Below are 13211 nucleotides of genomic sequence, written 5' to 3'. Positions count from 1 at the left end.
GCTCAACATGAGGCCCCTACACGGCAAACCAGAGTTAGAATTATTAATGACAATCAGAGACAAGTGCAGATATCTCAGCATATACTCACACTTATTCCCTCCTCCCCAAAACACACTGTGTAATAAAAACCATATCCAATGATATAATCTGTTGCTGATTGCAGAATAGCTTGGGCTATCTGCAACTTAACACTAGGCAAGTCATTTCCACTATTCTCAATGGGCCACTCTGCTTCCTGTCAAAAAAAAAAAAATCTAAAAATCTTGCTTGGTATTTTTAGCATGCCGTAAATTAAGTGATCAATTTGCTGCAGAGTACAGCTTGCCTTTTTTCCTACTAACCTTACCACTACTTCTGGAAAACAGGATTTTCAGCTAGAATTCAAATTCTGATTTTCACTTCTACTGCTAACACACCTGTTTATTCTCATGGCTAGAAAGTGCATGGAATCTGAAATGATACTATTTATTTATTTATTTAATCCAATGAGAACCAAGGAAAGCACTTGCACATTTCGGGATTCCTTTTTGAACAAGAAAGTCCCCTACAATAAACTGCTAGCAGCACACATTTCTCTTTAGGAACAATTTACCTGCTTTATGCTGAAACTTGATACAGTATAAATCATTGTAGGGTTATTTGTTATGTCATCTGGTCGCACCCACTTGGCAAACATTGCTTTCTGTTTGGGGGATAATGGTAACTTCCCATATTTATCACTAGATTTAAGAGAGAAAAAAGTACAAATAAATCAATAATAGAAATAAATCAATAGCAGTTTAGAAAAGCTTTTCACGGTATGTCCAGTCTTAAGTATGTCTGATAGATGGTGCAAAATATGGGCAGAACACAGCTTTGTATACAGAGATGTAAAACAATTTCAAAGAACACTACTGCTAAGTTTGTGATTTTTAGGGAAAAAAGGCAAAAATATGAAAAACATGCAATAAAACCCAAAAGCTTACTTCATACAGGACTGAACAGGAGAAGGGAATGCCAAAGAGCTATCTACATCAACAGAAACTCAAATTCTTCACTTTATTTTAATACGATGAACTAATAATAAAAAGTTTCTTTAGTTCTGAAAATATTGAGGCTTGTCTGATTGACAAGCCTTTAGCGGAAAACTGAAAAAAACCAACAACCAACCAAGCCCAAGTGTCTTTGTCTATTATGGCTATGTGATCTTAACATTATTATTGCTCATGTATGAAGGTCTAGCAGTTACATATCACTCTTCCTTGGAATAGTCCTTTACAGAGGAAGCAGCTATCACTTTCATTTTACAGGTAGCTGAGGCAGAGGAAGCTAAGTTCATTAGCATGCAGTAGAATCAGGAAATGGACCCACGTTGCCAGCCCAGCCCAATACTCCAAAAAGTCAAATATAATGTTGTCCTTATAGTCCTGAACACAACTGCAAAAAGACTCGAGACCAGGATCAGCTTACACTAAAGTTTTAAGATCAGACTGGAAGAAGAAAGTGGTAGTATTTAAATATCTCTGCCTTAATTATGCTTAAAAGCCTACTTAAACAATTTTAAACTCTGAAAAAGGAAACATAGAAATACCAGATATGGGAAAGCTTTGGAAATAAAAAAAGTTCAGTAATCAAATCACACTTACGAAAATGGCATAGGGAAGGCAAAACGTTCCCTCAGATCAACACTCATGAAAGGTACATATTCAATGCCATTAATTTTTGAAGTCTTTCTGCAAGTCATAAGAAAAAAAAAATATAGTTACAAACCTCTCTCTCATCTTTCAAAGACTAAGTTCCAGAAAGTAACAACAAAATTAGTTTTCAAAAACTAACAAGACACAGTGCTTCTGAAAACAAGACAACTACCTCTTGAAAATGAAACAAACACTGTATATGTTTGGTTTTGAAATGTGCAGTACTTGATGGCTCAGTCACTAATCCTGCAAGTAGATACCTGCAGACAAGTCACCATGCCAGGATAGAAATTATTATCAGCCACAAACCTCTTCATAGTTCTAGAAGTCACATTTAAAACTACATCTGTCTATTAGAATTTCTCAAGTCACTTAAGACTCTCATTAAAGAGAGTCTTAGGATAAGTTGACAGCAATTAACAATTAGCAACACTTAGATTTCATCTAATTGTGGCAGTATTTTGGAACACTTTGTCAAAAAACAATAACAAAAATACCGCATATGTTTATAAGTACATTTTTGACTAAAGTGCACAGAACATTTTCTAAAAAAATAATCATATTTCAATGTGAATGTAATTTAAGTTTCAAACAAGGAGTTAACTGAAAAAGGTATGCAAAATATTTTTAAAGCAAATGATTATTAAATATGTGAAACAACTTGTAGTTCTCTTGCAAGACTGAAACAACAACAAACCCTGAAACACCCCCCTTCCCCCCCATCCACAAAACCAGAAACTTTCACTGCGTGGTCACTACAAGAGGAAACAAACTGAAATTTTAATAAGGCAATTCTTAATGCTCTGCAACTTTTCCAACACATGTACATTTCTGTCTTCATGACCATATCCTCAGTCCATTTAAGTCCCCTAAGTCAACAAGCAGACTAAATGTTTTATGATCAAATCCTGGGCAGTGTTCATCAGAGGAGGAGGAGGAAGGTTGAAACACCTATCAATGTTGTTTGGTTTTTTTAAGGTATATTTGATAGTTTTCAAAATTCATGATTTAGGCTAAAGGTTTTATGGATTATTTGTAGCTTATTCCACCTATAATAAAAATCAAAGCAAAATGAACTGGATGTAACAGAGTCACAGTCCTACAAAATATTATTCTTCCTCAATTTCCAGTGACGTAGTACTTGTATAATCTATAAAAACATCTTTGTAGCTTAGCTTCTCAGAGCCAGATCTTTCATGAACTCAGTCAGGTAGGTTATGTATAACATACAAAAATAAGGCTATGAAAAATAATCCTGGCAGTCAGTTACAAGAAATTGTCTTCTAAATACAAACTAGAAAGTATGCTCTGTGAATAAAAGGCACTAATTACATTACCATAGAGAATAACAGAATTTATTAATGTGTAGGTAATACCAGCAATGGGGTTTGTAAAAGGTGGTTTTCCAACCCTCTATTTATACACCTCATGCTTCGGCTGTTTCAATCTACTGTGTAAGATGCACAAAGGATGTGAGCACAAATGATAACATTTTGGAAAAACTTACCTAAGCACTTCAATCTCCTCTGCAGTGTATCTCTGACCTTGAGATTCGCTAGCTTGTACTGCTCTGATTGTCTGTGGTTTATCATTTAAAGAAAAATCAGGTCCCAGTGGAAAGAATGTTCTGACTGGCAGATTTGGTTTAGCTGCAGTTGACTTCTCCTTCTGAGATGACTTTGACACAGATTCCTTCAGTGCCTCTGCTCTAAAGCAAATAAAAATGCATTTTGTTTATAACGATAAAAATATAGTTATGGTTCAATTATTGATTTGTTTGGTTTGTGTTCCCACATATGTGAAATGGAATGAGCAAATGCCCAAATTGACCAACACCATTTTTCTTAAGAAAAACAATTTCTGATGCTAATACTTATTTATTTTCCTCTTCTAGAATCAATTAAAATATAGCATTTCTAACTTGTATATAAGCTACTTTTGGCAGAACTTGTTAGATTTTTGTTGCCTTTAAATTATGCTAATCGGAGAATTTGTGTAAGTGTTCATTATCTGGAACCTCAGAACAAGACCACTGAAACACAGAGAGAGAAAACTAATTTGCATTCTCTCATACCTTCAAGATTTAATTTACCTAGCAACTACAATAGCAGTAAAAATCCACTAGCATTCTCACAACCCACGATTTCGACTGCTTGAAGACTGTGTATTCAGGAGCCATATTTTGTTGTTGTTGCATTAAGCTGCTGGATAGTCACATATATGCAAAATGTGGGGAGTTTTTTGAGCACAGAGAATTGCTGAAAACCAGCTTATACTGAAACTTAGCCCAAGATGGTCCATTATTTGCCATCATACGGCTAATTTAAAAAGACTTACATGGAACTTACACTCGTGTATCTTGTTTCAGATATAGACTCCATTCCATTAGATCTACCCATACCATTAGATTGCTACCATCAAGATAAGTATTTCCCAGTTACCAACCTGTCTTCCTTACGAAGGGATGCTGACACCCTTAGTGCTGGCCTGAATTCAGCATTTTTATAGAAGCTGAAAATTGTAGTATAGTACTCTGATTTATATCTCTGAAGACTGAAGTAGTGCATTGGTACTAACGAATACACAGTCCTTTCCTAATTCTGCATGTCCCAAGATTCCCAGACAGTTGACAAAACAACTGCTGTATTCAGCAGTACAGCAGCTGACAGCCATCTCCAAGGAGAACTCTACAGCAGTTCGGTCTACCCACAATCCATACTCTTTGCAGTACAGAACAGACATGCTAGATTGAGAATCCAACTCAGAGTGCACTTACCCCTGACAGAAAGTTTGTTTACTAACATTGGCCATACTCACCTATCCAGTGCTTGTCGAGCCAGCTGTTTCAGTTTTGACTGGAGGCCTGCTTCTGAAGTTTCAGTAGCCTTATGTGCAAAATAAAAGAAAAAGCTACACATCCAAAAAACCTGCAGGTTTTATATGCTCAGTTTGTCAAATTCTACACTTATGGATTACAGCAAACAGTAACTAGCTATTTTTTCCAATTCTCTTTTGAAATGAGCAAATTTTTTTTAAATCTCAGCATAAGAAGCATGTAAGTAAGCGAATATAATTTTGCTGTTCTAGTGAATGTTTGTAGAATGGAAGCGATATTTAAAATTCTTCAGCATGGGAAACCCTGTATACACAAAAAAATTTGCCAGAAGAATTAACCATATTAAAACACTATGGGCAGAAAGAAGACAAAAACAAATGTACGTATACTACTGAGCTTAGATGTGTTCCAGTTCTTTTCCCCAAATGAGTCAAAAATAATCATGATAACTTAGGGAAATTTTTTTTTTAAATGTTTACTTTCATAAAATACAAACAAGTAAGATTGCTTGCAAGTTGAAGTTCTTGTTCTTGCACATCTAAGGTATAAAATAATCTATGACAGGGCACCAAAACAGATATCAAGAGTGCTAACTTCTGTTCCCAGTTGGGGGGTCAAGCTGTGACAGTTCACACTTTTCTTTTCCTTACAGATGAAGCATGGCTACTGCACCTAAACAATCTGCAAGAGGCACAACATGAGGTGTGGCTTCTCCTGTGACACCAGCAAGCAGGTTTCAGATTCTAGCTTTGTACCTGGACCAATTCTCACAGGTCAGCTAGGTCAACTGAGGAAACAAAAGGCAAGCTACTTCACTCCAAGAAACAAACTAGAAACACCCTCCATAAGCAACTATTTTCATTTCCAAGTAAATTACACTCCAGAGTTCCTGGTTGGAAAAGACTTTGAAAGATGTATGAAGGTAAGCAGTGGAGATGGAATACCAGCACACTCATCTTAGGAGTCAGCCATAGAAGAGGAGGAATAGCTACTCTCCGAGTACTTCAAGGGTAAGGAAGAAACAACTCTCTCCACCTGAATATACTGAGGAGAAAGACACAAGTAAAACTTCAAGATAGCAGAGTTCCTTCAATCTTCTTTCATCCTGGGAAGAAGGAGGTACTTTTTGATCACCCCGAGGGACAAAGCCTACAATCATCTCAACAAAAGAATATGCTAGTCAAGATTAAAAGAAACTTGAGCAGTATCTGTACCTAATGAAATACCTGATAAAAGCAGTTGTTAATATAATTTCAGACTAACTTCAACATATGCAAGTAATATTTGCATGCACTGACACAACAGAAGGAGGAACACAGCAGAGGAAAAAACAGTATGCTGCTGCAGTAAATTTTATCTCACAGGCTGAAAATGTTCTGCTCCAACAGCCAAAGTGGAAAAACTAGAACAGTTCTACTAACTCTTGATCTGGTTACACTGTATGACCAGGGTTCTTTAGCCTACATAAAACCAGGTTACAGAATTCAGAGAAAAGAAGATTTTACTCTACCATGTAGCAAAAGTAACATTCCCCTCCCAACAGCCCATGTATATTTACATCATAAAAAGGGAAAAGAAGGGAAAAAGAAAAACAGACTTGGTGGAGTTACATTATGATGGTGAGCTCTTCCTGTAATTAGTTAAGACAACTGGACTTAAGGGAAAAAAGCAGTACCTGTAATTATATTCTCCATCATTTACATAATGGCCAATTAATCCTTACCATTAATTTCAGTGTGAATTGAATTAACTCGTAACAGCTTTAATGTTGAGCACTGAGTAATCAAGTAGTATTTTTACTGGTTTTGGCATCAGTAGACCATTATGTTTTCAGAAAGTGTTACACACAAAAATTGCCCTTAAATTACTTCCTTTAATCTAGTCAGAAAGTAATATGGCTGACATATTAGCAAGTCATCTTCAGTTTTAACTGTTTTTAATTCCTGTTTTAGTGTTGCATTTGCTCCAGGGCAAAAATTAACATGAAAAAAGTTCCAGAATATTTCTATTTTTTTAGTAAAATCCAGTTCAAGAAAAATACATAAATCACAAGTCCCCATAAATTTACAGTGTTGAATAGCAACATAACATAAAGACTGGAAGAAACAGGAAAAAAAAAAAAGGAAAAAAAGATTTTTAAAATAGTTTTTGGAAATACAGGTACTCCCTTTTTAAGCCAGTCTTTAAGGATCAGTCGCTTGCGTAAGTGGAAGAATTTCTTACCATCACATAATTCCACCAAGTTAACCTGTAGCTTAACATACTGTTTTCAAACAGAGTTCCACCGCTTCTGTGTACAACTCTACAGCTTCTTCTGCATTGCCTTTATCATCTTCATCAAAAGCCTGTGTAACTAGGAAGTGAGCACGCTCCAAGTCCAACTGTTGTTTTGACTTCAGAGGGTCTGTGTTCTGCGACTGAACTAAATGAAAAAGAAAGTATTTAGCTTTCTACAGCAGCGGACATGTAAAAAACATCCTTAACATGGTACTGAAACACTAGCAGTTCTAATCAGATGGGTAGTATCTATTTCTTGGCTGGAATCCAAATCCTTCCAAACTTGGCTAAAAATGTCTTTGCAAGGACAAGAAAACACCATCCCTGAAAGCAGACATACACTCTCAGGATATTTCACATGTCAGATAATGTAAATAAAACCTCTTCCATACTGCACTAAGGACAAGGATGTTTAACTATGTAAAATACTGCATCATTTGTGAAAATACACCACCTACGGTAACATGCAAGTTCCTTAGGTGTCTATCTCATTTAACACCTTAATGACCTTAAAAGGAGAAAATGGAATGCACTTTCATCAAGGCTGCAGACCTCACCAAACTGATTCATTGAAGGACACAGCTGCTGTTCAAAGATAGATAGACAAGCTAAAGTAACAGCTTAACAGTAACCTCAGGAAATTCAACCAGGACAAACGCTATGCCCTGTGGCTGGGACAGACTAACACCCTGTGGGGTACAGCTCTGTGGAGAAGGGCCTGGGGTCCTGGGAGACAGCTGGGTAGCCCAAACCAGCAGGCCCCTGGCAGCAATGAAGGCTAACAGCACCCTGGCCTGTGTCAGCAGGAGCACGGCCAGGAGATGTGGGAAAGCAATTACCACCCTCTACTTGGTACTCATTAGACTGTATCTGGAATACTACATCCAACCTCAGGTCCCTAATGATGGTTGGGGCTGGAGGACTTGGCCTTTTGAGAAGAAGCTGCGGGAGCATGACTTGTCCAGCCAGGAGGAGAGATGGCTTTGTGGGGACCTAACAGCAACCTGCCAGTAACTGCAAGGTTATCAAGAAAACGGATTCAGGCTCTTCACTGAGGTGCAAAGAAAGGGAATGAGAGCCAGTGGCTGTGAATTGAAACATGCGAGAATCCAACTAGATATTAAAAAAAAAAAAAAAAAAAAAAAAAACCCCCCGGGAAAACGGGCCCAAGGGCCCCCGGGAATTTCTGTCCTTAGGCATTTTCAGGACCTGAATGGATCTGAGCAACCTGGTCTAAAAATCAATGTCTACACTGCTTTGAGCACGAGATTGGTCTATAGACCTCCCAAGGTCCCTTTCTGGCCAAGTGATTCTATGATTCTAACTGAGAAGCGCAAAAATTTGAGGTTTTGGTCTAAGTACAAACACTGAAACTGGATCAAACAAGGAAACCCCTACGAGAGCAAAAAGCTCTTTTACCCTCTCAAAGGTAGTAATTCTACACAAATACCAGAACCCACTTACTTCAAATCCATCATGAAGCTGAGGCTTACATGCAAGTTTTGATTTGTTCCTCATCAATTTTTGTTGCTATATTTAATTACTTTCTCAGGTTTGCTCTACAGATATGGTTCCTAAGAATATGTAAAAGGAAAGAATACCCACACCCAAGTCCTTAGGAAGTAGGTCTTCGTATCATTTCTGATGTATCAGAATTCAAAGCACTGATGTGCTCATTATATTTGTGATCCTTCACAAAGGACAAGAAAATTAGAATAATGAAAAACAGAGCAAACATCATTGATGCATATTTCACAGCACCAAAAGGCTTTCCACCCAATTAATTTAAGCAGAGGTTTAATTAGAAAGCTCCTTACCCACCTGCTGAATGGAGAGCTTGAACTCTCTCCAAGTACTCATTTATTTTTTCTTGAATATTTTCCAGGTTGGACCCTGCCATCCCAGCATAAATCAAGGCTTGTGCAGCTTCCTGCAGGGAGAAGAATTTGAGGCAAAGTTAACGTTTGCTGCCTAGAAAACCACTTTCCATAAACAGAGGGCCTACAGAACCCATAAGTTGCATGAAAGCAAGCCTCTACATCTGCAAAAAGATTCAGTGGCTGCAGGGAAATTCTGGTGGAAAGAAGAAGTTTTAAGTGATAAATGAGATCACATTCAATTTCTCAAACATGGGACAACCTATAAGACTATTAAAAAAACCTTCTGAGGTTCTATAAGGCCAGATCTTAGGCCTGTCTGTATAGTAATGCAGGGAATTAGGAGATTTTAAGTAAAATTTTTCAAGCATGCACTGAAATCAATTACGTAAAGCTCACAAGCCACAAACTGTGTTTTACTTTTAAAGCTGCGGATTTAAGGTTAAAAAAAAACCCAACAAACTACTCACAAGTTATTTGCATTTAATCTTATAATAATGAAAGTAAACGAATATAAAAGCTTTTCAGAATCAAATGCATAGAATTTTGGTTTAGAAAGTCTTTTCTTTTAATATTACTCACATAAAGCTATCAAATCTGGAAAGTTTACAAATTTAAAGTTTCCTCGCTCTTCAAACTTTTGGTTTTTAAATGTTTGCATGTACACAAAACACTAGATATTGATGAAAGTCTACTTCCAGGAGGGAGCATAGACCTCCAGCTCAGATGCACAGTATGTTATCCGCATTAAGGCTTTTTTCATACTGCACAAATCTATTAAGAAAAAACACCTTCAGTTGCATGAGCTATCTATCCATTCACTAAATTTATGAAAAACATGTAAGGTTTGGCAGGGTTGTAATAAACAGTCAAAGCTGAGAGTCTCAGAAGCATATGGAGAATTGAAATTTGTCACTCACAAAAATGAGGATAAAAACCTAATTTTGTCTTCATTATTGGCATAGAAAAACCCCCACACTTTTGTGGCAGTGCTTGTCTTCCCAGTAGCAGTAGAAAAGAGGAGGTAGTCATGTAGCAGGTTGAGTATGTAGGAAGCAGAACAGTAACTAGAGAGCTGCTCTACAAAAACGGTGCTCAGAGAGGCTGCTCTGCATAGGGCAAGCAGAGCGCCATGGCCAGAGGGTCTCTTGTGTGCTTCATGGCCATGATTTTTGTCAAGCTTAGCAGTTTGCTCCCATACACATCTGCCTAGTGTGCCCAAGCTTAAAACTGATCCTGATGCAGCCTGTACTTGTTACCAGGACAAATTTTCACTGACAAGCATCACAGAACCAAGTACCACATACTCCCTGTAAACATTCATCACCATATTACACCACATAAAATGTCCACAGCAAGAGAAAGGTAAATAGAATTACTGTTCCATTTATATATAGCAATTAACTACTGTTAAGAGCTAGCATACAACTATTTTTTGTGGGGAAAAAAATGTGCACTACAGATATCTGCTCAAAGGATGTATATATTTGTCTGTGACATACCACAAGTACAGACTGACAAAACAGGTGCTGTATCATAATATTAAGTTGTCTACACATGATGCAAAGAACAAATGTGGATTTTCAACCCAGTGCTGCAAAACCAATGCATAATTGATGTTGCTTCTATGATTTCAAGCACAACTGTTTTGCTTGGTCTTAAGACGTAAATAGTCTTTTATAAATTAAGCCTCTAAAGGACTGAAGCAGTTAACCAACTGCCTGCAGAGCCAGCACGCCAAGTGTTCCCAGTGACAAGATGGACATACAATTCAGAGTTAGTATTTATGATCTCTTCAATGCCACTACTGTTCTTTGGCGTAAGTAGTGTGCCACAGTCACACTAAGCTAACTACTGATCATCAGCTCGCAAGTTGCTAACTGCTGGTCTACAGCTAAACTTAGCAACAATCTTCAGCTGTTCTGCTTAAGTCATCAGGTGCCCAAATATGGTTCTGACATTTCTGTAGAGCACCATTATTAGCAAGTTACCCTAAGCTGGTTCACGTGCAGCCCTCCTCTAGGGATCTATGAAAGTTACACGATAGCAGGAAGACAACCAGCACTTGCTAGCCATAGGAACTTTGATCCAGACAGGTCCGTTTGCTGTCTATCGGCAATACACTATAGCATTTCCCATGCTTCATCCTTAAGGTCAACTTCTTGCGGAATCCAATTCAGCACCCAAGCTTTCCCACATGCTTAGCAATTGCATCAGTGGGCTCTGAACCACTTAGAGCAGTTGACAAGAAAGTTGGTGACAGGCCAGAGCTTATTTGCACTGTCCAAAAAAATTCATAAAGCACCCCCGAAATACTAGATGATATTTTGTAACTACTCTTGTTTAATCTAACATTGACAGTGATTCTTCAGGTAACATCTAGAAAGCCAAACCTATTGAGGCTAAATCATACATAAAGAATTCTGCTTTAACAATATCTGCTGAGTTTGCTTTCACTCCTCCTGATCACAATAGGTTTGAACACCAACACCTTCACATATAATCTGACACAAGAATCAACACCTAATCTTGGACTGCCAAGTCACCTGTCTGAATACCAAAAATCTTAGCTGCAGTTGTGATTTAAAACTTTCCTGTTACATAACAGTGTCCATAATTGTGCTGCTCTGTGGCCTAGCTTTTGCATACCAGAAAACATTGTCCAGATTACAGTCTTTGTCATGTGTAGCCTGAAGTGCACCGAGACTGCCAGGGATGCATTTTTGCTCTTAGCAAGAATATCACTCCTATGCAGCAAGTGAAAAAGATTTTTCCATACACTGTACAAAAGCATGCAAGAGTGATTATTTGCACAAAAAGATAGTATTCTTCTGAAGAGCATCCAATAATTTCTTCTAGATATACTGAGAAACGTATTGTAACAAAGCAGTACTGCACATAGCTATCAGACCATGCACACACACTGTTGCTGATAAGCACAGAGCTTATCAGCATTATTATGGGTAACTATAACTTTTGCATATATATACTTCACATATATAAACTTAGCTCACCGTACATTAATAACCAGGTTTAAAAAAAAATACTTCTCTTCCTATCCTTTCACACTTACATGCATAGGCCACCATGACAATAACACTATGCTTTTTATACATTTCAAAGACACCTAGTACTCACGAAGCAAAAGGCCAACTACAGAGTTCTTAGCAAGTTAATGGAAGAAAATAACTTTGACAGGATAACAGAATACGTGCAATGGTTACTACAACAAGGATAAACATAGGCTTCAAAGAAATCTCTTCTTGCAGGTGAGAAGTAAAGCCAGTGGGATATGGAACTTTAATGTAACTTTGCAAAACATAAATCTAAGAAAGTGAGACCACTTACACAGGTGAAAAACGCATACTGGTTGCACAGAAGCCACTAAATACCAGTAGTAAGTCTATAGATATTGAGGAAGACACTGAATCAACTTCATCACACCCTTGGTTACACCACCCTGAAGCTGTATTGAAATAATAAAACCAGATCCCTAGTAGAAAGAATATTCACATGTAGTTAAAAACACGTTACTCGTAGCTTGTGATCTGAAGCCAGCTCACTGCTGAGCATCTGGTATTTCACCATGTACTTCTCTACTTATTTGACAAATGATTATACAAGAGAGTTGTTTCCAGCTGCGTACTCAAGAGCTGCAGTATGCCCACTTGCAGTTCTCCAAAATGTGCTGCGCTTACATCTCCAACATAAAACTGAACAGTCTTTCAGGCCTGATGGGGGTAGGGGACAGGCCAGGAATGAAAGTGGAGAACCACCGGGGCAGAGACATTTTTAGCTAGGTTACGACGAAGCTTCCCGAGAAGCACCGAAGGGCTTGTGCCTCCAGCAGCTGGAAGAAGTGCCCGTAGCCGCTTTCCAAGTACTGTAGCTGCAGTGCCACCCCTAAGCCCGCCAGTAAACAGCAGCGCACAGCCAGTACTTGTTCCCACCTGAAAACAAAACGCAGGGAAAACGCGTTTCGCAACCTGCCCTGAAGGACGCTGCTCCTCCGGAGACAGGCAAACTTTCCGACGCGCACGCTCGGCCTTCCGCTTTCTTCTCGGCTGGAGCCGCCACGTCTTCTCCGAGGCCAAGCAGCGCTCCGGTCTCCACGGCGTACCCGCCAAGGGAGGGGAGCGGCTGAGGCAGCGCCAGCCCTGCGCACCTCTTCCCGCCGGCACGGCACGGCACGGCACGGCCCGACACGGCCGGGCCGGGCCGCAGGGGCCCACTCCTCCCTCCCTCGCCCGGCCCTCTGGGGGCTGAGGGGAGGAGCGCAAACCTCCCAGGAGCTCAAGGGCCTCAGGGAGGCCCGCGGCGACGGGGAAGGGGACACCGGCGCCCTGAGGGAACCGGCTGCCGCCAGCCCCCGCCGTACCTTGTAGTAGAAGACCGCTTCCTGGTAGCGCCCGCTCTGGTCCCGCTGCACTGCCAGCTGCGCGAACTTCACCGCATCCAGCTCCAGCGTGGTTGCGTCCATGGCCAGTTCCCTCCCAGTGCCGGTGCCGCCGCCACCGGCAGCAACGCCCCTCCCAGCCCACCCC

General features: G+C 39.4%; 1 protein-coding gene across 5 annotated transcripts in view; it reads right to left on the bottom strand.

Moving 5' to 3' along the window:
- The window catches only part of CAPN7 (calpain 7), a 32308-nt gene extending 19103 nt beyond the window's left edge, over positions 1 to 13205 (bottom strand). For 2 of the 5 annotated variants that reach the window (XM_010562369.1, XM_010562370.1), the window contains exons 1-7: positions 13046 to 13205; positions 8612 to 8720; positions 6778 to 6935; positions 4495 to 4562; positions 3185 to 3385; positions 1627 to 1713; positions 594 to 720 (exon numbers count right to left, since the gene is read on the bottom strand). In XM_010562369.1, coding sequence (XP_010560671.1) covers positions 594 to 720; positions 1627 to 1713; positions 3185 to 3385; positions 4495 to 4562; positions 6778 to 6935; positions 8612 to 8720; positions 13046 to 13147 — 852 coding nt within the window. In that variant the 5' untranslated portion in view covers positions 13148 to 13205. Of the gene's footprint in view, positions 1 to 593; positions 721 to 1626; positions 1714 to 3184; positions 3386 to 4494; positions 4563 to 6736; positions 6936 to 8611; positions 8721 to 12126; positions 12834 to 13045 lie in introns of those variants that run through there. The other 3 variants (XM_010562371.1, XM_010562372.1, XM_010562373.1) reach the window with 3 other exon arrangements.
- Between the last annotated feature and the right edge of the window lie 6 nt (positions 13206 to 13211).

This window comes from Haliaeetus leucocephalus, unplaced genomic scaffold (assembly GCF_000737465.1).
Source record: "Haliaeetus leucocephalus isolate CR32 unplaced genomic scaffold, Haliaeetus_leucocephalus-4.0 Scaffold159, whole genome shotgun sequence".
Taxonomy (NCBI): Eukaryota; Metazoa; Chordata; class Aves; order Accipitriformes; family Accipitridae; genus Haliaeetus; species Haliaeetus leucocephalus.
This window is presented reverse-complemented; position numbering and strand designations above follow the sequence as displayed.